The sequence below is a fragment of the Zeugodacus cucurbitae genome, chromosome 3 (assembly GCF_028554725.1).
Source record: "Zeugodacus cucurbitae isolate PBARC_wt_2022May chromosome 3, idZeuCucr1.2, whole genome shotgun sequence".
Classification (NCBI taxonomy): Eukaryota; Metazoa; Arthropoda; class Insecta; order Diptera; family Tephritidae; genus Zeugodacus; species Zeugodacus cucurbitae.
In genome coordinates this window covers 38,605,224-38,629,960 of record NC_071668.1, presented here as the reverse complement: position 1 = coordinate 38,629,960, position 24,737 = coordinate 38,605,224, and the positions used below count along the sequence as shown (strand labels likewise).

At 38.2% G+C, this 24,737-nt stretch overlaps 1 protein-coding gene across 1 annotated transcript; it reads left to right on the top strand.

The window, feature by feature from the left end:
• Positions 1-1,149: 1,149 nt before the first annotated feature.
• On the top strand, positions 1,150-4,332 carry LOC114805078 (uncharacterized). Its single transcript, XM_054226859.1, has 2 exons — positions 1,150-2,584; positions 2,645-4,332. Exons 1-2 carry the CDS (start codon positions 2,422-2,424, stop codon positions 3,127-3,129), a joined length of 648 nt encoding a protein of 215 aa, XP_054082834.1. The 5' UTR covers positions 1,150-2,421; the 3' UTR covers positions 3,130-4,332.
• The last annotated feature ends 20,405 nt before the right edge of the window (positions 4,333-24,737 follow it).

Below are 24,737 nucleotides of genomic sequence, written 5' to 3'. Positions count from 1 at the left end.
GTTGTATTACACATCTTTCTCTCGCTGTATACCATTTTTTTGACATTTTCATTTGACATTTCTCCTCTTCTTCGCAAAATTATCAATAAAACTAAAAATAACAACGAAAATCTAGTTGTCGAAAACGATATAATTTTATAATCTCGGATTATCAAGAGGACAATTTTGTATGAGAAATCTCGTTTATTAATAACAGTTTATCAAGTTAAACTCGTAAATGGAGATAAGATCGTTATATGTAAACATACTATTATATCATGTTCCGTCGAACACTTTGACATGATTACATTACATTTAATGCAAAGTTTCTGCTGTGCAGCTATGAAAGCACAAATGATTAGTTATTATAAAAATTATTTATTTTTTTATTGCGGCTTTAGTTTAAAATATCTTCCCAAGTAAATTTGATTTTAAATTTAAAAAATATAATACGGTTGCTACTCTTCTTCTTCTGAAAGCCAGCAGCAGCCAGCACCTACTAGCTATAAATAAACACTCTTCGCAGCTGTTGACCGAAGCTGTGACAATTTTTTGACAGTTTGTCAGAGACGCACAGGGGATTTAAGTAGTTCAACTTCAATTCATTTCGGTGAAGTAATTATTAAGTGACTTTTTTTGTATGGCGAAATCCTGTTAAATCCAGTGGTTTAGTGAGTTAAACTACACAACAGCCTAAACCACGGGGATTAGTGTTGTTGGAAACATAATATTAAGCTATGTTATATCGATTACCAGTAATTAATTTCTTTAATAGCATCAGAAAAAAAATGAATATTAGATTATATTTCTCTCACATTGTTTTCGCGCAAATGGTGCGTATGATTTTCTGCTTTAACTTTTCTATAGAACTGGAAAGTCGCTTGTTATTTTTCCGTTACAGAGCCATTGTCGGCTTTAGTATTCTATCATAGGCTTTCGGTAATAAAATGGGTATCGTTGGAAAGAGGAGTTTCTTCAGATTAAGAATATATATACATATAGCTGACTTATAGTTTTCGAGATATTCGCACTTAAAGTTGAAAAAAGTGCATCTTTTATCTTGAATTTTCACGATATATATTGAATATCTTATAAAAACTATAACGAAAATTGCTGTAAATAAATATTTAACATTTTACACAAATCTTCGTTTCAATAATAACAAAAAGTTTGCAAAGTTCCCATATCATTTAATTTGCAAAAATGAAAAGAATAAAAATAAATAGAAAATAAAGGATTATACCCCAAATACGTAAACCATAATAATGTTACGATTAAAGTTTTAAAAATTTAAATAAAACCACCCTTAAAGGCTTATGAAACCCCTACAGGAGAGAATTCAGTAAAATATTTACAAATATGTTCGCACCAAAAGCGTTGCTTTCGTTTTTAAATTTCTTAAAGCTATCTTTTTTTAAATTAGTGGAAGTTCAGCAGATATGCTATTATAACGAAAATGGCACTAGAACAAACTAGAATTGACAATCGAAATCGATAACTTGCCAGATGCATCTAGACATCGATATTCGTAGTTGCCAGAATGATCAAGTGCCGATATATCGCTTACAATCGACTATATAAAGGCTGCCGGACTAACAGCAATACACAGTTCTGATAAGAGAGTTGTCGAGTGAGGACAATTCTAAGGAGATAGTTGTCGAGCAAAGTGTAAACAAATTATAAGTTAGAGTTGTAAAGTAGAGTATTGAGTAATAAAGTGTTAAGTTATAAGGAATTAAGGATACCACAACTCAAAAAGGAGTTGGAACAACGAGGTTTAGCAACGAATGGTTTGAAATCCGAATTGCAAGCCTGGTTAAGAAAGGCTATGGAAGAAGAAAACATCAATGTTGTCGAATATGTTTTCGAATCGGTGTTGGAGGAATCAGCAACGAAGATAGAAGAAAGGAAAGAGACTCCATGTTCGTCAGGAATAATGGACATGAACATGATTTTGTCTGCAATGTCCCAGGTGTCATCGCAGATGTCGTCACAGTTGCAGGCGCAGTCATTAGAAATAAAGGAGATGAAACCCCAGTTAGAAGAACAGGACACACGCTTAACAACAAAGTTGTCCAAACAAATGAAAGAACTGTCAACGGAAATATCAGCTCAATTTTCTTCACTGTTAAAAGGGGAGAATAAGTCCACATATTTGGAAGCGAATGAGACGTGTATGTCAAGCAATTTGGAGGCGTATGAAGAGATTTTGTTAACACGATTGGAAGAGAATGGGTTGTCCTCAAAGTTGAAAGAGGAGGAGTCGATGTAAATAGATTGTAAAGAGCCATCGACCAGTCGTGACGTAGTTAAGAAAAGTAACGTTTTGACTGCGTCGGAGGTCAAAGGGATGTTGGAATATCGGATAGATATAGATAGGTGTTTTACTTAATCTACGCCTATGCCTCGTATTGGTCACAAGCCGAAGTTCCGAAAAATAGCATGACCAGGGAGTCAGTTTTATCAAGCTTTTCCATATGCGACTGCCGCGAAGTGGTGGTATTGTACCAAATCAAACAACATGTAGCGGTGGGAAAAGCTGGCGGCCCTGGCAAAAGAGTGCAAATGGATGAAAGTAATTTCGGTAAACGAAAATACAACAAAGGTATAATAAATGTATTATTTATTACGTTACATAAGTACTTGCTTTTTATTTATATTTTAGGAAGGAGAGTTGAAGGCCACAGGGTATTAGGAATAGTAGAAAACGGTAGCGACGATTTACGATTGGAAGTATGTCCGGACAACGTACGGTCTTCCGAAGTGCTCATACCCTTAATTCAAAACTGCTTAACAAGTCACGGGTATGAGCACCGTCATGTAAACCACAGCGATCCGGACAATTCATTTCTAGCTGATGATGGAACCCGTACGCAGCGCATTGAATCCCAGTGGCGAGTCATCAAAAGAGGCTTTATCAAGGACAATTATAACAATCCTGAGAATTTTTCAAATTTTATAATAGAGTATATGTGGAGGAAAACCGTAGCTAATAAACATGAAGATCCTTTTATAAAACTGATTGATGCAATAAAATATACTTACGCCACGTCCAGCGTAGACACGGTCACGATTTACCGATGTGTGCGGGCCCACAATATCGTTCGTGGAATACAAAAAGCGTCCAATTACAACGCGATTATGCGTTGATGCATTGATTGCCTTCATTTACAGCTATTTTCGTGATAATTTTTATAAATTAAATATGCAGAAACAATGTGGTGAAGTGTAAGTGTAAAATAAGAGCATAATAATAATAAAATATTCGACTTTTTCAGCTTTTTCAACTTTATTTGTATATATATTCTTAATCTAGAGAACCTCCTATTTCCAACCATGCCTACTTTATCCGCGAAAGCCTGGAATAGTATTCTAAAGTTTCCCCCAGAGCCATCTGCAGTGGCAATTGTGAGTCGGAAATTGTTTGTTTCAGTACTATCACAAAACGAATTTGTTAGACATTTGGTTCGTTATCATTTGGATACAAAAATGTAGTTTATCAGCCACTTCGCTTAAACTATAGGTAATGCTTTTATAACTAATCGCATTCTAAATTGTGAACGCCTCGATATAGTGAACAGCTATATTTTTACTTTGTGAACGATAGAATACCTCGCAATAGTAAACAAAAATTTAAAAGCTGCCTTGAGGAGACACCAACGGGAAATACAAAACGCAGTGAGAGTTGAAATTGGGTATTCTCATAAATTGTACTTTACTGCTTATGTTGAATGCAAAATCAATCCAGTGTTTGTTTTCTGTACTTACGTATTAGCGTCACTAAACATATGCAGAATTTAGATCTAGGCAACAAAAACGTCAAACATTTAGGTAATTCGCTTTTTCTAACTCTTCCATTTTTGTTACGTAAACACGTTTTGTCTTTCGTCGAGTGCAAACAGTTTGTGGGCGAAATCTCTTCATATAATGCTGAATGCTAATACATTGATCCTGCAATCATCTCTTTGGGAAATTTTCTTTCTTTAAACGAAAAGTGAAATTTGTTGAAAATCGGAAAAGTGTTAGTGTTTCCTCCTTGGCAAAAGCATGTACATAGACTAGATAAATCAACTATTTCAGGAATAAAAGTTCGAATGAATATCTGTGTATTTAAGTTCTGTATTAGAGTTTAAGCTTTGCAAAGGCCAAATTAATAATGTGGATTACACCCGCTTGTTTTGGTAAATCTTCTCATAGAACGTATCAAGAATGATAGAATACAAGAATACGCCATTCGTTTACAGTTAGCTTTTTTGGGCTTTATTTCCTGTTGAGTGACGCAATAAAGACCCCCAAACACGCAAAACAAAAATCGAAAGAAACACTGACAAATTGCACAATTGTACAAAACAATAAAACCAAAACAAAGAGTTGAAGTCAAGCCTAGTGCTTAATTATTATTTTAAATTCGAAGTGAAAAATATATTAACTTGAAAAAGAAGTCCGCAATGACGGAATTAAACTACAATAGTTCAAAAAAGTCGTATATAAAGATTTTTTTTTCCACTTTTCCAACCAACGAAAAAGTTGACAAATTGGCGATCTTTTTGTAACAAAACATATGATTTTAATTATAAGTACGCATTATCTATATTGGATCAGTTTATAGATGACTATTTTAAGAATCACGTTCACATTTCCGTTTTCCATTTGACAATTCTTCTGTTGCCTACTCCCATTCGTGGGTCCTGAGCCCATCACTATGTCGTAATCTTATCTTCTATCATTCTTGGAACTTATGCAAGCCATAATGAAAGAAAGAAAAAACAGAAAAGGCTAGAATCAATTTTCTTGCACGTACAAAAGCAACTGGTGAGCATCAAGTAAAGCCACTAACAAAACCATTATATTATTTCCGACCTTAAAATTTGAAGGGATTAGATTTCATTTAAACGCCTCATAAATCTACCCCCCCCCCCCCCCCCCCCCGTTCTCACTGCCGTTGGAGATTTATAAATCAGCTGCTTTTGACTCATATACGTAAGAGTGTTTCTGTACTACTAGCTAGCAAATTTTATGCTGTGAAACTATAAGAACACAAATTGGAGGAATTTAAACTATTTATAATTTGGTTTATATGAAAATACGATAATATAATTAATAATTTGGAGGATGGGGTCATGTGTAGAAGTTCATGTAAGTGGGGAAATTTTCTTAAAGGCCTGCAGATAGTAGGAAATTACCAGATCTTCTTGACTTTTTGTCATGAACAAAGTATCGAAAATCAATTTACGTTTTGAAGATAGCTCAGATTTAAGCTCTGATAATTCACCAGTATTACTAACTTTATTTGGAAACCCAGTAATTTCGTCCGGCATTTCTTCTTTATCTAATAAACATACTGATTGGTATAAATTTAAGACTATACTGAATAAAGTCGATTTTAAGCTAAAGCGCATTTTTTATTGTATATGTATATTTAGATTGTGAAGTTGAATTTTCACAAATGTAATTCAAAATGCTGCGTGGAACAGTGCACCGAATATTCGCGTGAATCTAAGTGGAAACAAATTCCTTAAATACATCTTAGATGGTATCCATAAAAAACGCAAACTTCGACGAAGGTGGCAGCAAACTAGGTTCGCTGCTCTCAAAACAGAGCTTAATAGATGTACAGCGGAACTAAGAACACCAATTAGACAGTTTAAAAACTATTCTTTCAAAACGTATTTATCAAAACTCTATGTTTATAAATCCACCGATTATTCGCTCTGGAAAGCTGCAAGGAATATTAATAAACAAATAAAACATGTCGCACCAATCAAATTAAACGAAACTGAGTGGGCCAAAAGGAAAAAGCACAAAAAGCTGCAGTATTTTCAAATCATTTGAGAAACACATTTACACCTAACGATGGACATGAGCTAAACTGTGAAAATAGTTGGTTGGATCCACTCGTCAGAATTTCTCCAGTTACTAGTAAAGAAATTAAAAGTCGTATCAGGAACGCAAGGCACAAAAAAAAGCTCGTGTAGCTTGTATATTATAAAAAATTTTAAACAGTGCATTATACTTAAGATACGTTCCATCGCTTTGGAAAGTATCTGAAGTTATTATGATACCTAAGCCGGGTAAACCACTACATGATGTCACATCTGATAGGCCAATATCGTTGCTGCCAGCTCTATCGAAAGTCTTCGAGAATGTTCTCACAAAAAGGCTCAAATCAATAATAGATCGAAAACACCTGGTACATCAGTTCGGATTTCGTGATCACCATTCAACAATTGACCAGGTGCACCGAATCGTTAATTTCGTTGAAAATGCTATGGATAAAAAGAACGTTTGCTCGGGGTCTTCTTAGACGTTCTATTAGAGTTTGGCATTCGGGTCTGCTGCTAAAATTTAAATACATGTTACCCAAACAATATTGCGAAATAATTGCTTCCTACCTAAAAGATAGATACTTTCGCATAAAACAAGAGGATGCGTACTCCAACTTGCAACCGATAAAAACGGGTGTTCCTCAGGGAAGCGTGTTGGAGCCAATGCTTTACTTGCTTTTCACAGGTGGTATCCCCACTGAATCAAGTTATGTGACAGCGAGCTATGCGAATGACACAGCCCTGTTAGAAGCAGGAGAGTCAACCTCAGTATCTACCCTTCGAGTGCAAACAGCAGTCAATGCTATTACTAAATGGGCTACCAAGTGGCGCATTAAATTAAACGATTCCAAATCAATGCACGTAGACTTTACTTTAAAAAAACATCATCCTATTTCTATACAACCATCCCATTTATATAAATTGTACCCCTATATCACATCACAATAATGCTAAGTACCTAGGAATCACCCTAGATGCTAAGCTTCGCTGGAAAGAGCATGTCAAGCAAAAAAAGGGGTGAGCTTGATTTAAAATTTGCTAAGTTGTACCATCTAGTTGTTAGGAGATCAACTCTTAAAATCGAAAACAAGCTGTTTATATATTTTCAAGTACTAAAGCCAATTTGGGTCATGGAGCGCAACTATGGGGTTGCTCAAGTCAAAACTGTATTGCCTGCATTCCGCGCTTACAAAATAAGGTACTAAGAAGTATATTTAATGCTCCTTGGTATGTTAGATCTGCTGACCTTCACCGTGATCTTGGTGTGAATTCAGTAGTAAACGAAATAACCAAACTTGAGAAGACTCACGAAATGAGGCTTGTACGAGAAAACCGACTGAAACGTAAGAAGCCTTCATACTTGGCAAGGCAACTATAGCAGCAAATGAATTCCTCTAACATTTAGCTTTTAATTATTATTTTTAAATTATTAGAATTGAATTGTTGTTAGTATTTAATCATTGTATACTAGGTAAAATTGTTATAATAAAAAATAAAAAATTAAATGTAGACAAACCAAGTAAGGAAGGGCTAAGTTCGGGTGTAACCGAAGATTTAATACTCTCGCAATTTATTTATTTAACTTTATTTATATTATATAATACACAATTTGACCCACAAATGCGTCATATATATAGTATAAAGTCCATTAAAAGTTGGAAACCCTAATATTAGGTTAGTAGCACCGAGGTCCTCATGTTCGATATATATGCCTTGAAAACCTATGGTCCGATTTCGGCGATTTTTAGAATGGGGCTGCCACACTATAAAGGTAGTATTTGTGCAAAGTTCTGCACTGATATTTTCACTAGTGCTTACTTTATATATTGTAAAGTAAACGATTCAGATCGTCTTCAAAGTTCTGGTATATAGGAAGTAGGCGTGGTTGTGAAGAGATTTTACCTATTTTCACAACATATCATTGGGATATAAGGAAACTATTACAATCCAAGTTTCATTGAAATCGGTCGAGTAGTTTCTGAGATATGGTTTTTGACCAATAAGTGGGCGACGCCAAGCTCATTTTCCATTTTGTAAAAAAAATCTGTGTGCAGCTTCTATCTGCCATTTCTTATGTGAAATTTAGTGTTTCTGGCGTTTTTCGTTACTGAGTTAACTCACTTTTAGTAATTTTCAACCTAACCTCTGTATGGGAGGTGGGCGTGGTTATTATCCGATTTCAACTAATTTCATGGTGTGTGTAGGGTACGTAAGAGAACGGACTGCAGAAAGTTTGGTTTATATAGCTTTATTGATTTGCGAGATATATACAAATAACAAATTTGGGGGCGGGGCCACGCGCACTTTCCCAAAAAAATTACATCCAAAAATGCCCATTTCTAGTGCGATCCTTTGTTCCAAATTTTACTTTTATAACTTTTTTTATGGCTTAGTTATGACACTTTATGTGTTTTCGGTTTTCGCCATTTTCGAAAGCAACCCTCTCACGGTCCTAAGGAACATGTGTTTTCATCAAGATATCTAAATTTTTACTGAAGTTATCCGTGGCACGGACGGACGGACAGACAGACATTAGGATTTTGACTTGTCTCGTCAACCTGTTCATTTTGATATATATAACCCTTTATCAAACTCATGTAGTTTTATGACTTATAAACAACCGTTATGTGAACAAAACTATAATACTCTCTTAGCAACTTTTGTTGCGAGAGTATAACAAAACCTAGTGGGGTGGCACTCCGGGAGTGCAGGCAGAAGAGAAAACTTGAACTTATGTCGCGTTGGGCACTTTTTTGGGTGATCATTTTTAGATGCACTCGCGACATGAGAAATTGTACATAAAAAATCAAGTTTATCAAAGGAATGTGGGCACTTTTTGAAAGGACATGAAGTATAATAATATATAAACTAAAGGGTGATTTTTTAAGAGCTTGATAACTTTTTAAAAAAAAAAAACGCATAAAACGTTAGATTGGTTCATGACATTTACTTTTTGAAGATAATTTCATTTAAATGTTGACCGCGGCTGCGTCTTAGGTGGTCCATTCGGAAAGTCCAATTTTGGGCAACTTTTTCGAGCATTTCGGCCGGAATAGCCCGAATTTCTTCGGAAATGTTGTCTTCCAAAGCTGGAATAGTTGCTGGCTTATTTCTGTAGACTTTAGACTTGACGTAGCCCCACAAAAAATAGTCTAAAGGCGTTAAATCGCATGATCTTGGTGGCCAACTTACGGGTCCATTTCTTGAGATGAATTGTTCTCCGAAGTTTTCCCTCAAAATGGCCATAGAATCGCGAGCTGTGTGGCATGTAGCGCCATCTTGTTGAAACCACATGTCAACCAAGTTCAGTTCTTCCATTTTTGGCAACAAAAAGTTTGTTAGCATCGAACGATAGCGATCGCCATTCACCGTAACGTTGCGTCCAACAGCATCTTTGAAAAAATACGGTCCAATGATTCCACCAGCGTACAAACCACACCAAACAGTGCATTTTTCGGGATGCATGGGCAGTTCTTGAACGGCTTCTGGTTGCTCTTCACCCCAAATGCGGCAATTTTGCTTATTTACGTAGCCATTCAACCAGAAATGAGCCTCATCGCTGAACAAAATTTGTCGATAAAAAAGCGGATTTTCTGCCAACTTTTCTAGGGCCCATTCACTGAAAATTCGACGTTGTGGCAGATCGTTCGGCTTCAGTTCTTGCACGAGCTGTATTTTATACGGTTTTACACCAAGATCTTTGCGTAAAATCTTCCATGTGGTCGAATAACACAAACCCAATTGCTGCGAACGGCGACGAATCGACATTTCACGGTCTTCAGCCACACTCTCAGAAACAGACGCAATATTCTCTTCTGTACGCACTGTACGCATTCGTGTGGTTGGTTTAATGTCCAATAAAGTAAACTGAGTGCGAAACTTGGTCACAATCGCATTAATTGTTTGCTCACTTGGTCGATTATGTAGACCATAAATCGGACGTAAAGCGCGAAACACATTTCGAACCGAACACTGATTTTGGTAATAAAATTCAATGATTTGCAAGCGTTGCTCGTTAGTAAGTCTATTCATGATGAAATGTCAAAGCATACTGAGCATCTTTCTCTTTGACACCATGTCTGAAATCCCACGTGATCTGTCAAATACTAATGCATGAAAATCCTAACCTCAAAAAAATCACCCGTTATATTCGAAGGAAGTTGTTTTTTTTTTAAATAAGTAAATATTAGTAAATAGGAAATACAAAATTTATCAATTCTCATCCAAAATTTCAACAACTCTTACATTATCATTATCAGCATTTTCATCCTTATTATCAGGATTTTCATCAAATTCTAAAACTGAAACAATATATATATATATATATATATTTGGCGTAGGAACCGCTTTAAGCGATTATAGCCGAATCCAGTAGAGCGCGCCACTCATTCCTATTTTTGCTTTTTGGCGCCAACTTGGAACACCAAGTGAAGCCAGGTCACTTTGCACTTGGTCTTTCCACCGGAGTGGAGGTCGTCCTCTTCCGCGGCTTCCTCCAGCGGGTACTGCATCGAATACTTTCAGAGCTGGAGTGTTTTCTTCCATCCGTACAACATGACCTAGCCAGCGTAGCCGCTGTCTTTTTATTCGCTGAACTATGTCAATGTCGTCGTATAAATCGTACAGCTCATCGTTCCATCGTCTGCGGTATTCGCCGTTGCCAATGTTTAGAGGACCATAAATCTTGCGCAAAACCTTTCTCTCGAAAATCCCAAGAGTCGTCTCATCGGATGTTGTCATCGTCCACGCTTCAGCGCCATACATCAGGACGGGAATAATGAGCGACTTATAGAGTTTGATTTTGGTTCGTCGAGAGAGGACTTTACTTTTCAATTGCCTACTCAGTCCAAAGTAGCACCTGTTGGCAAGAGTGATTCTGCGTTGGATTTCAAGGCTGACATTGTTGGTGTTGTTAATGCTAGTTCCCAGATAAACGAAATTATCTACAACTTCAAAGTTATGACTCTCAGCAGTGACGTGGGAGCCAAGACGCGAGTGCGCTGACTGTTTGTTTGATGACAGGAGATATTTCGTCTTGTCCTCACTCACCACCAGACCCATACGCTCCTTTATCTAGTTTGGAAAACGCAGAACAAACGGCGCGGTTGTTGCTTTCGATGATATCAATATCATCGGCATACGCCAGGTGCTGTACACTCTTGTAGAAAATTGTACCTTCTCTATTTAGCTCTGCAGCTCGTATTATTTTTTCCAGCAATAGATTGAAGAAGTCGCACGATAGTGAGTCACCCTGTCTGAAGCCTCGTTTGGTATCAAATGGCTCGGAGAGGTCCTTCCCGATCCTGACGGAACTTTTGGTGTTGCTCAACGTCAGCTTACATAGCCGTATTAGTTTTGCAGGGATACCAAATTCAGGCATCCCGGCATAAAGGCAGCTCCTTTTCGTGCTATCGAAGGCAGCTTTAAAATCGATAAAAAGATGGTGAGTATCGATTCTTCTCTCTCAGGTCTTTTCCAAGATTTAGCGCATGGTGAATATCTGGTCCATTGTCCATTTTCCAGCTACAAAAGCCACACTGATAAGGTCCAATCAGTTCGTTGACGGTGGGCTTTAGTCCTTCACACAATATGCTCGACAAAACCTTATATGCGATACTGAGGAGACTTATACCACGGTAGTTCGCAGATTGTGGGGTCTCCCTTCTTATGGATTGGGCAGAGCACACTAAGATTCCAATTGTCAGGCATGCTTTCTTCCGACCATATTGTACAAACAAACTGATGCATGCACCTTATCAGTTTTTTCCGTATTTGAATAGCTCGGCCGGTAATCCATCGGTCCCCGCCGCTTTGTTGTTCTTCAAGCCGGTAATTGCTATTCGAATTTCTTCATGGTCGAGTAATGGAACATCTATTCCATCGTCATCGATTGGGGAATCGGGTTCGCCATCTCCATGTGTTGTACTTTCACTGCCATTGAGAAGGTCGGAGAAGTGTTCCCCCCATAATCCCAGTATGCTCTGGACATCCGTTACCAGTTTACCTCCTCGGTCCCTACATGATAATGCTCCGATCTTGAAACCTTCTGTAAATCGCCTCATCTTTTCATAAAATTTTCGAGCATTACCCATGTCGGCCAGCTTTTCAAGCTTTTCATACTCACGCATTGCGTATCTTTGCTGCTACTAGATAATGGTCCGTGTCAATGTTTGGTCCTCGGAGCGTACGCACGTCTAAAACACTGGAGACATGTCTTCGGTCTATCACAACGTGATCGATTTGATTGCGCGTGTTTCGATCAGGGTACAGCCACGTTGCTTGATGAATTTTTTTTATGCTGGAATCTGGTACTACAGACAACTATATTTCGGGCCCCAGCGAAGTCGATCAGCCTCAGGCCGTTTGGCGATGTTTCGTCATGGAGGCTGAATTTTCCGACTGTTGTGCCAAAGACACGTTCTTTACCCACCCTGGCGTTAAAATCGCCAAGTACGATTTTGACATCATGGCGGGGGCAGCGCTCATAGGTGCATTCTAGGCGCTCATAGAAAGCATCTTTGGTCACATCGTCTTTCTCTTCCGTTGGGGCGTGGGCGTAAATCAGCGATATGTTGGAGAACCTCGCTCTGATGCGGATTGTGGCAAGACGTTCATCCACCGGGGTGAATGCCAGGACTCGGCGACGTAGTCTCTCTCCCACCACAAATCGCACTTCTTGGACGGCGGTGATGTCAGCCTTTAGTTGTATGAGGACATCAACCAGCTGGGCAGAGGCACCTTCCCAATTAAGGGTCCGGACATTCCAGGTGCATGCCTTTAAATCAGTATCCTTAAAACGTTTGCAGGGGTCGTCATCAAAAGGGCGTTGTCTCATCCGAGGCTCGGTGTTTGTTTTCATTGGGGAGATTTTTTTATGTGGTGGGTCCCAAGCCCTACGCACAACCGCAGAAGCGGGCTTCGCCTTCTCACTTTAGCTCGCCTCCAAACGGATGTCTGTTAGCTACCCAGGGAATACTTGGTCTAAAATCGGAAGTCGTGAGCTGCTTGAGTCATATGCAAAAGAATCGTTCCTGGCCACTCCCAAGTGAATGGCAATCAGAAACTTTCCTCTGCTTTTTCGAGCCTAGATAAGGAAGCGCAGCGAATAGGTTTGGTGGTGAACGAGGACAAGACGAAATATCTCTTATCATCAACAAACAGTCAGCGCTTTCGCGTCTTGGCTCCCACGTCACTGTTGACAGTCATAATTTTGAAGTTGTAGATAATTTCGTTTATCTGGGAACCAGCATTAACAGCAATAACAATGTCAGCCTGGAAATTCAACGCAGAATCACACTTGCCAACAGGTGCTACTTTAGACTGAGTAGGCAATTGAAAAGTAAAGTCCACTCTCGACGAACAAAAACTCGGCTATAACCGCGTAAGCGGTGTCTACGTCAGTCAAGAAGAGAAGGTGCTTATATAAATTAATTTAATATTTTTTATCACAAAAACTAATTATTTTTTTGTCATTCATTGACTTAAGTTTAAAATACCTTAACAAGTAATTTATTCAATATTATATTGATAAATTATTAAAATATAATACGACGTAATTTCCAAAAACAGCAATCAGATTTCCATCCGTGACCCCGTCTCCAAATAGGTTTTTTGTATATATCTTGCAAACCAATAAAGCTATATAAACCAAACTTTCCATAACCATGTCTCAAGAACTACTCTACCGATTTCAATGAAACTACGCCTACTTCCCATATAACTCAATTTTGAATCCTACTGATTCTTTCACTTTATAATGTATACATAAAGAAACCTATAAAGATAGCGAAATAAGACTTTACACAAATACTGTATTTGAGCTGGGACATCACTTGTGGAAAAATTGTCAAAATCGGACCATGACTTTTCAAGGATCTGATATCAAACATGAAGAACTCAGTGCCTAAGGGTAATTTTTCACCGAAAATATAGGTAAATCTCTAAATAAATTGCGAGAGTATAAAATGTTCGGTTGCACCCGAACTTAGCCTTTCCTTACTTGTTTCAAATATTTTTATTTTATTTTAAATAATAAAGATCTACCGGGGTGTAAAACTGCAAAGGTCATGTGCAAAGCGGTAGATCAAAAATATACAAGGTTCCTACTGGAGCTCGATAGAAAGGGCTGTAGTACCATGGTTGGCATTCTTACCGGTCACAGCCTTGTAGCGGCATATGCCTATAAAATGGGGCTGTCAGATCGGGAGGAATGCAGAAAGTGTCAAGAGCGGGGCACCAAGGAAACAGTGGAGCATCTCTTGTGCGTTTGTCCTGCGTTAGCGAGACAGCGTTTTAGGTACTTAGGGGCCCCAAAGTAAGATAAGTTAGAGGAGATATCGTCAGTGAAGCCTCATAAACTATTAAAATTCACGACAGGCGCAGGCATCCTGAACGATGACTACTACTCAGGGAACACGTAAAGGCACTCCATTCTGGTATCGCAAAGGACCATAACTGGTCTATGCGTGGCCTGCAGGCCTACCAGACCAACCTAATCGAACCTAACCTAAATAGTAAAGAATACTTTATATTGTTTACAAATTTAGATAAACTAAACTATTATTTGTGTAATGACTTGTAAAATCTTTCGTAACGCGTCTATATTGCAACCACAGAGATGGTGAGGAAGAGCAATGTATACGCAATTATCATTTGTGATGAGTGATATTTTTGATTAATATTTTCCTTTCAAATCCACACGAATATTTCGATTTTGCAGTGCGTTTATTTAAAACTCTGTGTCGAAATACGTAGTAAATCGATCAGGTGATCTCAGCTGTGAAAAATTTCCCGTTAACCAGCTGATTCTTTGGCTACTTGTATGCTTATACAATGCTTTCGCCAGATGGCGAAATTGTTAGTTTTAAAGCACTGTGATTTCATTGATTGATATTTTAAATCACTGTGGTTTTATATAGCTATTGCGATCGCAACAAAAAAAATTCGAATGTGTGACGCTTTTTTTAATTTTTTACATTTTCATATATATTAATTTTAACAATATCGAAAATGTACATGCTTTTTTAATTACAATTAACTAATTAATTAATATTGGGTACATTTAACTGCTTTTGTAATCGCCGCACCCAAAATGATCGAAATCGCTACTAAAATTGTTAATGTGATCCTGAACTGCTGTTCCTCACGTAAGTGAGGAAAGTTCTTGATTGTCATTCTGGGAGTGGCCAGAAACGATTCTTCTCCACATGGTTCAAGCGGCTCACGACCTCCGGTTTTAGACCAAGTATCCTCTGAGTTGACAAAATGAGAAGGCGAACCCGCTTCTGCAGTTGTGCTTAGGGTTGGGGTTGTGGTGGGTCCACATAAAAACAAAATGCCATTGAAAAATCGACGAACGCCTAGGATGAGAAACCGCCCTTTTGATGACGAATCCTGTAAACGTTTTATTGATTATGATTAGTGGGCATGCACCTGGAATGTTAATTGGGAAGGTGCCCCTGCCCAGCTGGTTGATGTGCTCATATGACTAAAGACTGACATCACCGCCATTCAAGAAGTGCGATGGACGGGACAAGGGCTTAAGAAGGTGGGTCCTTTTGGCATTTACCATAGCGGCCATATAAAGGAGCACGAATTTGGTAATGGATTTGTGGTGGGAGAGAGGCTCCGTCGCCTGGCCGTCACCCAGGTAAATAAACGTCTAGCCCAATTCGCATAAAAGCGAGGTTCTTCAACATATCACTTATTTGCACCCACGCCCCGACCGAAGAGAACGACGATATGATCAAAGATATCTTCTATGAGTGTCTAAAACGAACGCTACCCCTGCCACGATGTCGAAATCGTGCAATTAAGCTAAATTTAACTCAGTGGCGAAAACATTCACGAATGCCAGTTTGAGCGCTTGAGCCGAATGGGCTGATAGTTCGGGTATTGTTGGTGCATGAACATTTTTGCGCTCAACGGAAGCCGTTCTCTGGTACAGAGCAGCCAGTCGTCTAGCACCCAGGAGCGTAGCAGAGCGCGAAACGATATTGCCCTAAAATTTGAAATGTGATGTCACAAAGCTAATTGTAATTATATTTATTGTATCGTTGTTTTATTTTAACAGATCGATACCGGTGCTACAAGGTATTTTAAATGATAATAATTTCATAAAATAGTGCGTACTTGCAAAACAAAAAAGAGCAGCAGAAAAAGGATTATGCCACGTGAGATAGCTTACATATATATGTATATTCTATAACATATATATCTTTTGTTCCAATAAAACTTACTCGTAGTCCTTTGGCCGTTGGACCCGTCATGCAGGGACAGTAAAACAAACTGGCCAGTGTAAATGAAATACCTATGATTCCTCCATTTCGACCTAGGAACAAGGAGGACCTTATTAGAACTGTGCCTTGCTGCCAGTCCGGCAGCCCTTATATAGTCGATTGTTGGCAATACATCGGTACTCGAACATTCTGGCAACTACGAATATCGATGTCTGGATAAATCTAGCAAATTATCGATTTCGATTGTCGTTTCTGGTTACTTCTTGTATCCATTCTCGTTAATTCCAGAACCAAACGCTTAGTAGTTCTTTCTCGAATCTCATCTTTTATGATACTGTTTCTTTCGCTTCTCTTTTCTCATTGTCAGTAATTCTAAACTTAACTAAATCAATGAGTAAAAATTATCCTCGCAGTAATCTGCGCCGTTGGTTCTTGGACAGCAGGAACACAGATATATGAGTATATTGGACCCGATAAGCCAGGAACACAGATATATGGGTATCCTCTGTACCTGTGGTGGTACCAGTCCATCTGCTAAATGGTTCAAAACTTGAGCTTCATGTTGCGATTCTGGTAGTTCCTTCAGATCACAATCCATGGCACTTCTGCCATCTCTGGGATCACCTGCGTCGATATATGTGCCTCCTGCTCCTTCAACTGTGTAGACACCAGTGCTGAAACCTGCGATGGTATACACTCTCCATGCACTTCCAGCTGTGTCGACGCCTCTGCACTATTTAGGGTCACCTCCATCGACTCCTCCTTCTTCAACTGTGGGAACACCCCATTCGATTCCAACTATGTTGACAAAATCTCCTCGTGCGCTTCCAGCTGTGTTGACCCCTCTGCTACGTAGGAGTTCAGCTCCATCGACGGACTTTTATTCTGCTCTTTCGACTGTGATGTAATTGGAGCTGACATTTATGATGACAGCTCTTTTATTAGTAAAGACACTTGTGTGGCCATACATGCTTAACGTTCTTTCATGCGTGTTAACCAACGTGCATCCTGCTCTTCAAATTGTGACGACATCTGCGAAGACAACTTCGACATTTGAGACATTGCACACAAATCATGTTCATGTCCATTACTCCTGACGAACATGGAGTATGTTCCGTTTCTTCTATCTTCGTTGTGGATTCCTCCAACATCGATTAGAAAACATATTCGTCAATTTTGATGTTTTCTTCTTTCATGGCCTCTCGCAACCGGGCTTGTAACTCAGCTTTCAACCTATTCGTTGCTATGCCTCGTTGTTCCAACTCCTTTTTGAGATGTGGTCATTATCTCCTATGGAATTTTATTTGTCAATCCCACTTCTGACACCAATTGTAACGAATTCCCGAAATCTGTCGTTTACGCTGAAACTCTACCCTGAGTTCGATCACTTTCGATTCGAAAGAAGTCACTATTTATCGATTTCGACTGTGGTTTCTGGTTTCTTCTTGTATTCATTACAATATTATATTATTTTAAAATTATGGGACTACTAATGGGTATTAACTTTCCGGGAACTCATAAATCCATTCGACTAAATACGAACAAAACACGGAAGGTAAGGAATGCTAGGCAATAAATCATTTTAAGCGTTACAAATCTCACGATCTGGCTTAATATACAGCCAGAGATGAATAGATGTACAACTCTCATATCATTGAAAGGAAGAGCACAATATAAAACGTTAAAACCTACTAATCCTTTGACAGTTGGAATATATTACTAGGTTTTGACGTTTCGCAATTTGGAACGGCCAGATTGAAATGTTGCCAAAAAATTTATACGACGGAGACTGCGAATTTTTAACCGCCGTGCAATATCACTTATAAGAACTTAAAACAATAAATATAAATGGAAACGCGAAATTTTAAAGTATTTGAAGATATGTTTTGTGATATGCATCATCGGGATTTTAATTTTCCATGGAAAACAACAATGTCTTAATTGCTGGTGGATATGTATTAATTCACCACTGAAAGTTCTAATACCGGTTGTTTTAATATACCATAATATCGCTAAATTAAATTTAAATATATACATTTTATATTAAACATTTAGTATATAATAATGTTTAACCGTAATAAATGTTTGGTGTTTTAATTTAAATCTCCAAAAATTAGTATTTTGTCTGATCTTGCAACAATTGACGAAATATTCATTCTAAAAATGTTAGAAATATTAAACTAATTGTATATAAGAAACGAGTTAGCCCCAGAAATACCTACTGACAGTTTTGCAACACATGTACTCTAAAGGAAAATCCACAGAAATACCACATAACTAGGTGGCAGCAGGATGGAAAAATCTCTGGATGAAAAGAAATACGCGCTCACAGTCTTCCTTAACATAGAAGGCGCTTTCAGCACCATTCAGCCTAAATCCAGAGCTTGGGAGCTTCAGTGATGCTAACTGGGACTAACTCTAGTCAGGAAGCTCCCATGGGAACGAAACTTAGACGCTAAGCTAATTAGACAATTTCTTACAATTAGATCCCGATTAAGATGATAGATACATGTCTCTGGGTACTTGTAAACACTTAACCGAAAAATACGTCACAGAGTTGGCTGAGTCTCGCTGGAAACAATCCCTGTTCTATAGTAGGAGTGCTAACTGGTCAATTTCTGAAGAGAAAACACTCAAGCAAGCAGGGGTATTATTGTATACGTTGTCAATAAGTAGAAATAGAGGAGACGTACAACAGTCTTCTATGCGGATGCAAGGCTTTGTATAGGAAAAATTGCAACTATTTTCAATCAAAGCGGATCACTTGACATCTATCTTCTTCTCCTTTTGATTGCTACCGGCTTTTGTGCTTATGAAATTTTAGAATAGTTTATATAAACTTTTGGGAACATTAGGACATGTAGGAACCACTATTGATCATAACCTCCATGAACTTTTTTATCACAAAATGGTACATCTATAAACATATATTGCAGTTGTAATCAGTCTCGGAGGAGGAGGAGCGGCACTACGTTGTCTTAATAAATTTATTTGGTCGAGGCAGTTTTCGTATTTGGCTTAGGTTAGGTTGTTAGGCTGTTTCCCAAAGGAAAACACACGTAGACTTTAAAAGACAGTCCTTTGTGAAGCCTGGATCCCCCCTAGATTAGGAATTACGAGTTGACAAATTACGAGTTGACCTGAACTTACAACAAATCTGTAGAGATTTTTAACTTATATATTCGCTATTTCGCGAGCCTGCTCGAAAAAGTTAAATCCAAGAAATCTATTTATTGATCTCGAAAAGGCGGGACATTCCAGAAAAAAGTGATGAGATGATTCCACCTCATTCTCCTCCATGCAGCTTCTACAGCTAGCGTCCGGTATGATTTTTAACCTTACAGCGTGGATCCCGATGGGACAATGACCAGTAAGAACCTCTACAACTAATAATACGTTCGGACCTACATTGAAAACCTCTTGAAAACACAATTTGTGGATTGTGGAACCAAAGTCGTTCTGACCGACATTTTGTGTTTTCGATGTGCTTTCATTGACAATTCACAAATTTATTTGTTTGTTTACATTTTGAGCAACGAAAATGGTAAGTTTTAGAATCTTTCATATTTGCTAATAATTATTATTAACGATCGTGTTTTATATAATCATCAGCACATTTGCTTTGTAAAAAGATAGAAGAGTTGTACAAACAACGTTTAATCCTATTAGATATAATAAAGTTTAATCCATTAAATAATGTTGAACAAAAGTTTGTTTGTTTATATCTTTCCGACAGATTATGCATCCTAGCTTTAATTTCAGGCGCTGTGAATAGCACACCTTGTTGTTGCAAATCCACTGCTATTTCTTCTAAAATGTGGCTATTTTTTCTGTGCCCGCGCGAATTTTGCGACAATTCAATTAGGAGCGCTTCCTCCCTCTCACCAGGAATTTCTTTTTTTGTACTCTTGTTTTTTCTCCATTTTTTTTTAAAATGTAAACAAATTTTAACTGACAATTTGGGGATGGCAAACTATGTCTTCCAATTATATCGACTAAACTAGAGCAGACATCGATTATAATGAGTGGAATGTAAGTTTTCAAGAAGTTTTCAGCGAAAACTGTGATTTCGTTTGACAGATTTTACATGGATGAAAACACTATTTTTCGAACGAAAACCCATTTTTTCAAGGAAAACAGGTTTTCAATGTCGGTCCGAACGTAGTATAAGGAGTGTAAGGCTTATCGTAGCCATAAAAACATCATGCAGCTGGTTGGCCCACCTCTATGCGAACTGTATTAGCTTGGGCCATATTCCGGGGTCTTGGAGCCAGGTACGAATAACGTTCATACACAAGGTCGGAATGAGCGCGCATGTCGCGGCCAAGAACTTCAGGCCCATCAGTTTCTCCTCTTTCTTATTGAAAACTTTGGACAGGTTGATTGATCGGTGCATCAGGGGATACCCCCCAAGGCACTACTCCTCCAGATAACTATATCTCGCCTCTTCTCCGGATCTTGGTCGTTAACGACCTGCTAGAGAAGCTTGCAGAGACTGGTAGCCTACGCTGATGACATCTTATGGATGGCTGGAAATTCCTAGGTACTGTGTATGAACTTATGTAAAGTTATCTCGGCGTCGTAACGAAATGGTCTGCGGAATATGGTCTTTCCTTATATCCAAGCAAAACTGAAATGGTCCTGTTCAAAAGACGGTACAAAATACCGGGGGCGTCCTTGCAATTTATGAGCGGAACTTGTCTCCCTCCAGCGGATAGAGTCAAGTACCTAGAGCTAATCTTGGATAGAAAGCTCTCATGGAAACCCACCATAGAGGAGAGAGCTAAGAAGGACTCGGTTGCTTTATATTGCTGCAGAAGAACTATCGGAAAAAGATTCGGCCTCTCACCTTAAGAGGTTCACCGGCTATATGAAACTACTCGTGTGGTTGATGTCGCTTGAAAAAGCCTCACTAGCCAAAATGCTAATATATATTCAACGAGAGATTCGGTGCACATAGCTGGAAGGTGCTTAGACTTAGGGAATCCGGATTCATAGACGAGTGCATTCTTTGGCACTCAAGATTCCTTGTACACTTCGACTTCATCCCGAGGTTTTTGGATCATCTCCATGCCGCCGAGCATAGTTTTGGCAACCACTTCTCTGCTCCTATTCTTTCAATGGACGTTTGTTCAGGAAGGATTCTTTGGAGGAGAGGCGAGGTGAGCTTCTTCACGGATGGGTCGAAGTCGATGGGGGAGTTTACAGTCGGGAGCTCCGTATCAACCTTAGTTTCAGGCTACCCGATTATTGCAGAGTTTTTCAAGCGGAAGTGGCTTCTATTAGTAGATCGGCGATACTAGCCTTGAGTTGACTGACTATGCGCTCAATGTTGGTCAAGAAGTTACATGGGTTTCGTCGCGTAAAAAATGGACTATTTTCAATATACTTTTTTTCTATGTAAAAAATTATTCAATTAATTCAAACTTCTCTTTTTCTGCCTTATAGATACATATTTAAAGAATAATTTCTGAAATTTTCAAAAAAATTAAAACTACTCCATTGTGAGATCATTTCCGGTGACCCCTCGGAAAAAAGGCATCTTCCGCGTCGTCAGCATAACTCCTGGCAGATTCTTCCAAAATGAAAAAAAAAATAATAAAATAAAATAAGTGTTTTAGGCTAGACCATAAACTCGTGCTTGAACGAAGGAAAGACAAAAAATAAAATTCGGAATATTGGCAGACATTAAAAAAAAATAATAATAATTTCGGTAAAATTTGCTTGAAATTTGTTTTTTTTTTTTTAAATAGTTGTAACTGAAAAAATAAATAAAATCCTTCGTTCAAGCACGAGTGAATTGTATCTCGAACACCTGTGCAAAATTTCATAAAGATCAGTTGAGTAGGTTTCGAGAAAATTTGACAACCGACGTTGAAAATACGGTTCCGAGAAAAACGCGATTAAATTTTTGAGTAGCAATATCACTTGACTTGGAGCGCACACATTCCAAAGGCTATATCTCTGAAATTGTTATTCGGATCAACTTGAAACTTTAAGATAATATTCTTGAGATGTTGTAAAAATTAATAAGCCAAAAAACAAAAATCGATTTTTTTGAACCCACGTAACCCCGTGTAACCCCTTAAGGAATGCCTATCCTCACTGTTGGTGGCATCGTCATACATTTCAATTAGATTAGTCTGGGTTCCTGGCCACTGCGGAATCGCGGAGAATTGTAATGCTGATGAGCTTGCAAGGTCAGGAACATCCGACTCGCTATTAAAAGCAGGGAAGCATGTACGAGCACCGTTGTCCTATTGCGGTTTGCTAATTGACAGATAGGGTTTGGCTGAGCCGGGTAGGGGCTGGCCAGTTACTAACACATGCGCAGTCCCAAGATCCTTCTGGCCTAAAGTAAACCGCGGTAGGTCTATCGAGCTTTTCGCCCTCAGTAAACCTTCGCTCTCCTTAGTTGTAGGAGTTCTTACTGGCCATTGTCCCATCGCAATCCACGCTGTAAGTTAAAATTCTTACCGTACGCTAGCTGTAGAAGCTGGAATCATCACATCACTTTCTTCTGGGATGTCCTGCCTTTGCGAGAGCAATAAAGAGATTTCTTGAATCTCACTTTTTCGAGCAGACTCGCAAATAGCGAATAAAGTAGTTAAAAATCTCAGCATATTTGTAGTAGGTTCAGGGCGCTTTGTCAACTTCCAATTGCTAATCTAGGGGGAGTGTGTCCAAGCTTCACAAAGGACTGTATTTTAAAGCCTTACAACCTAACCCAAACCCGTTAATTGGAAGTTAAGTGCTCTGTGTTGTGTTGAGTGTTACCAGTTTTCAGAGGAAAATTTGGCGGAGGTTTTATGTTCCTTCCTACATTTTAACATAAAAAACTGTCACATTTGTTTGTAAATTCTAAGAAAAATTGTTTATAATTGAAAAGCGTTGGTGGAAAAACAGAATATTGAATCGGGGAAATATTATTATCTCTTTATTTACAAATTGCTAACACAATTGAGATGATTTTTCTGTGTTTTATTAAAACATAACTATTCTTATTTTAATAATTTCTAGTAATGATGAATTTATGTGAACAATAATATACTTAAAAGAGCAGAACTCTTTCGGAAATATAATAATTATATAAAAGTTTTTTGACTTTTCGCCAATCTAGTTGCAAATTCAATGAATTATTCAATTACCACCAAAAGTTTCTTTTATTGTAAAAAAATGCATGCTTATATGATTGAATAGTGAAAAAACTCTTTTATAACGATTCTCCCCAATATACGCACAAACCACCCTTCATTTATTTGTATGACACAGTAAGCAAGTCAAATTGTTCGTTAGTTTGTAGTATATTAACTAGCTATAGTGGTAAAACAAATAAAAAATGGTGTATATTAATAAAAGTGATTATTCGTTCTTAAAACTAGTTACATAGGCATTATTATTATTGTTCTAGTTGACTTTATGCCTTCTGAATCTCAATGTTAACTCACAAAACTAAAACTTATATATGGATATCTCGTACCTCCAACAAATTATTTTGTTAAATCATCGGTTTACAATGATTAATACCATTCCAGTAGATATCGTTTATAAAGAGAATATTTTGAAAAACATTCTAAGCACAAATATTGCAATGAGTTGAAAAAAAAATTAAAATGAGTCAAAGGTTAGGTTATGTTTCGTTAAAGAGAAATAGTACAATGAACTACTATAGCTGTAACAGATTGTGACTTCTCTGCTCTCTATCTTTAGACGCTGCTCGCCTATCAAAAATTTTACAAGTGAAAGTAACAACAAAGTTATTCAGTTCAATTCGTACAAATAAAGGGTGATTTTTTAAGAGCTTGATAACTTTTTTTAAAAAAAAAACGCATAAAATTTGATTGGTTCATGACATTTACTTTTTGAAGATAATTTCATTTAAATGTTGACCGCGGCTGCGTCTTAGGTGGTCCATTCGGAAAGTCCAATTTTGGGCAACTTTTTCGAGCATTTCGGCCGGAATAGCCCGAATTTCTTCGGAAATGTTGTCTTCCAAAGCTGGAATAGTTGCTGGCTTATTTCTGTAGACTTTAGACTTGACGTAGCCCCACAAAAAATAGTCTAAAGGCGTTAAATCGCATGATCTTGGTGGCCAACTTACGGGTCCATTTCTTGAGATGAATTGTTCTCCGAAGTTTTCCCTCAAAATGGCCATAGAATCGCGAGCTGTGTGGCATGTAGCGCCATCTTGTTGAAACCACATGTCAACCAAGTTCAGTTCTTCCATTTTTGGCAACAAAAAGTTTGTTAGCATCGAACGATAGCGATCGCCATTCACCGTAACGTTGCGTCCAACAGCATCTTTGAAAAAATACGGTCCAATGATTCCACCAGCGTACAAACCACACCAAACAGTGCATTTTTCGGGATGCATGGGCAGTTCTTGAACGGCTTCTGGTTGCTCTTCACCCCAAATGCGGCAATTTTGCTTATTTACGTAGCCATTCAACCAGAAATGAGCCTCATCGCTGAACAAAATTTGTCGATAAAAAAGCGGATTTTCTGCCAACTTTTCTAGGGCCCATTCACTGAAAATTCGACGTTGTGGCAGATCGTTCGGCTTCAGTTCTTGCACGAGCTGTATTTTATACGGTTTTACACCAAGATCTTTGCGTAAAATCTTCCATGTGGTCGAATAACACAAACCCAATTGCTGCGAACGGCGACGAATCGACATTTCACGGTCTTCAGCCAC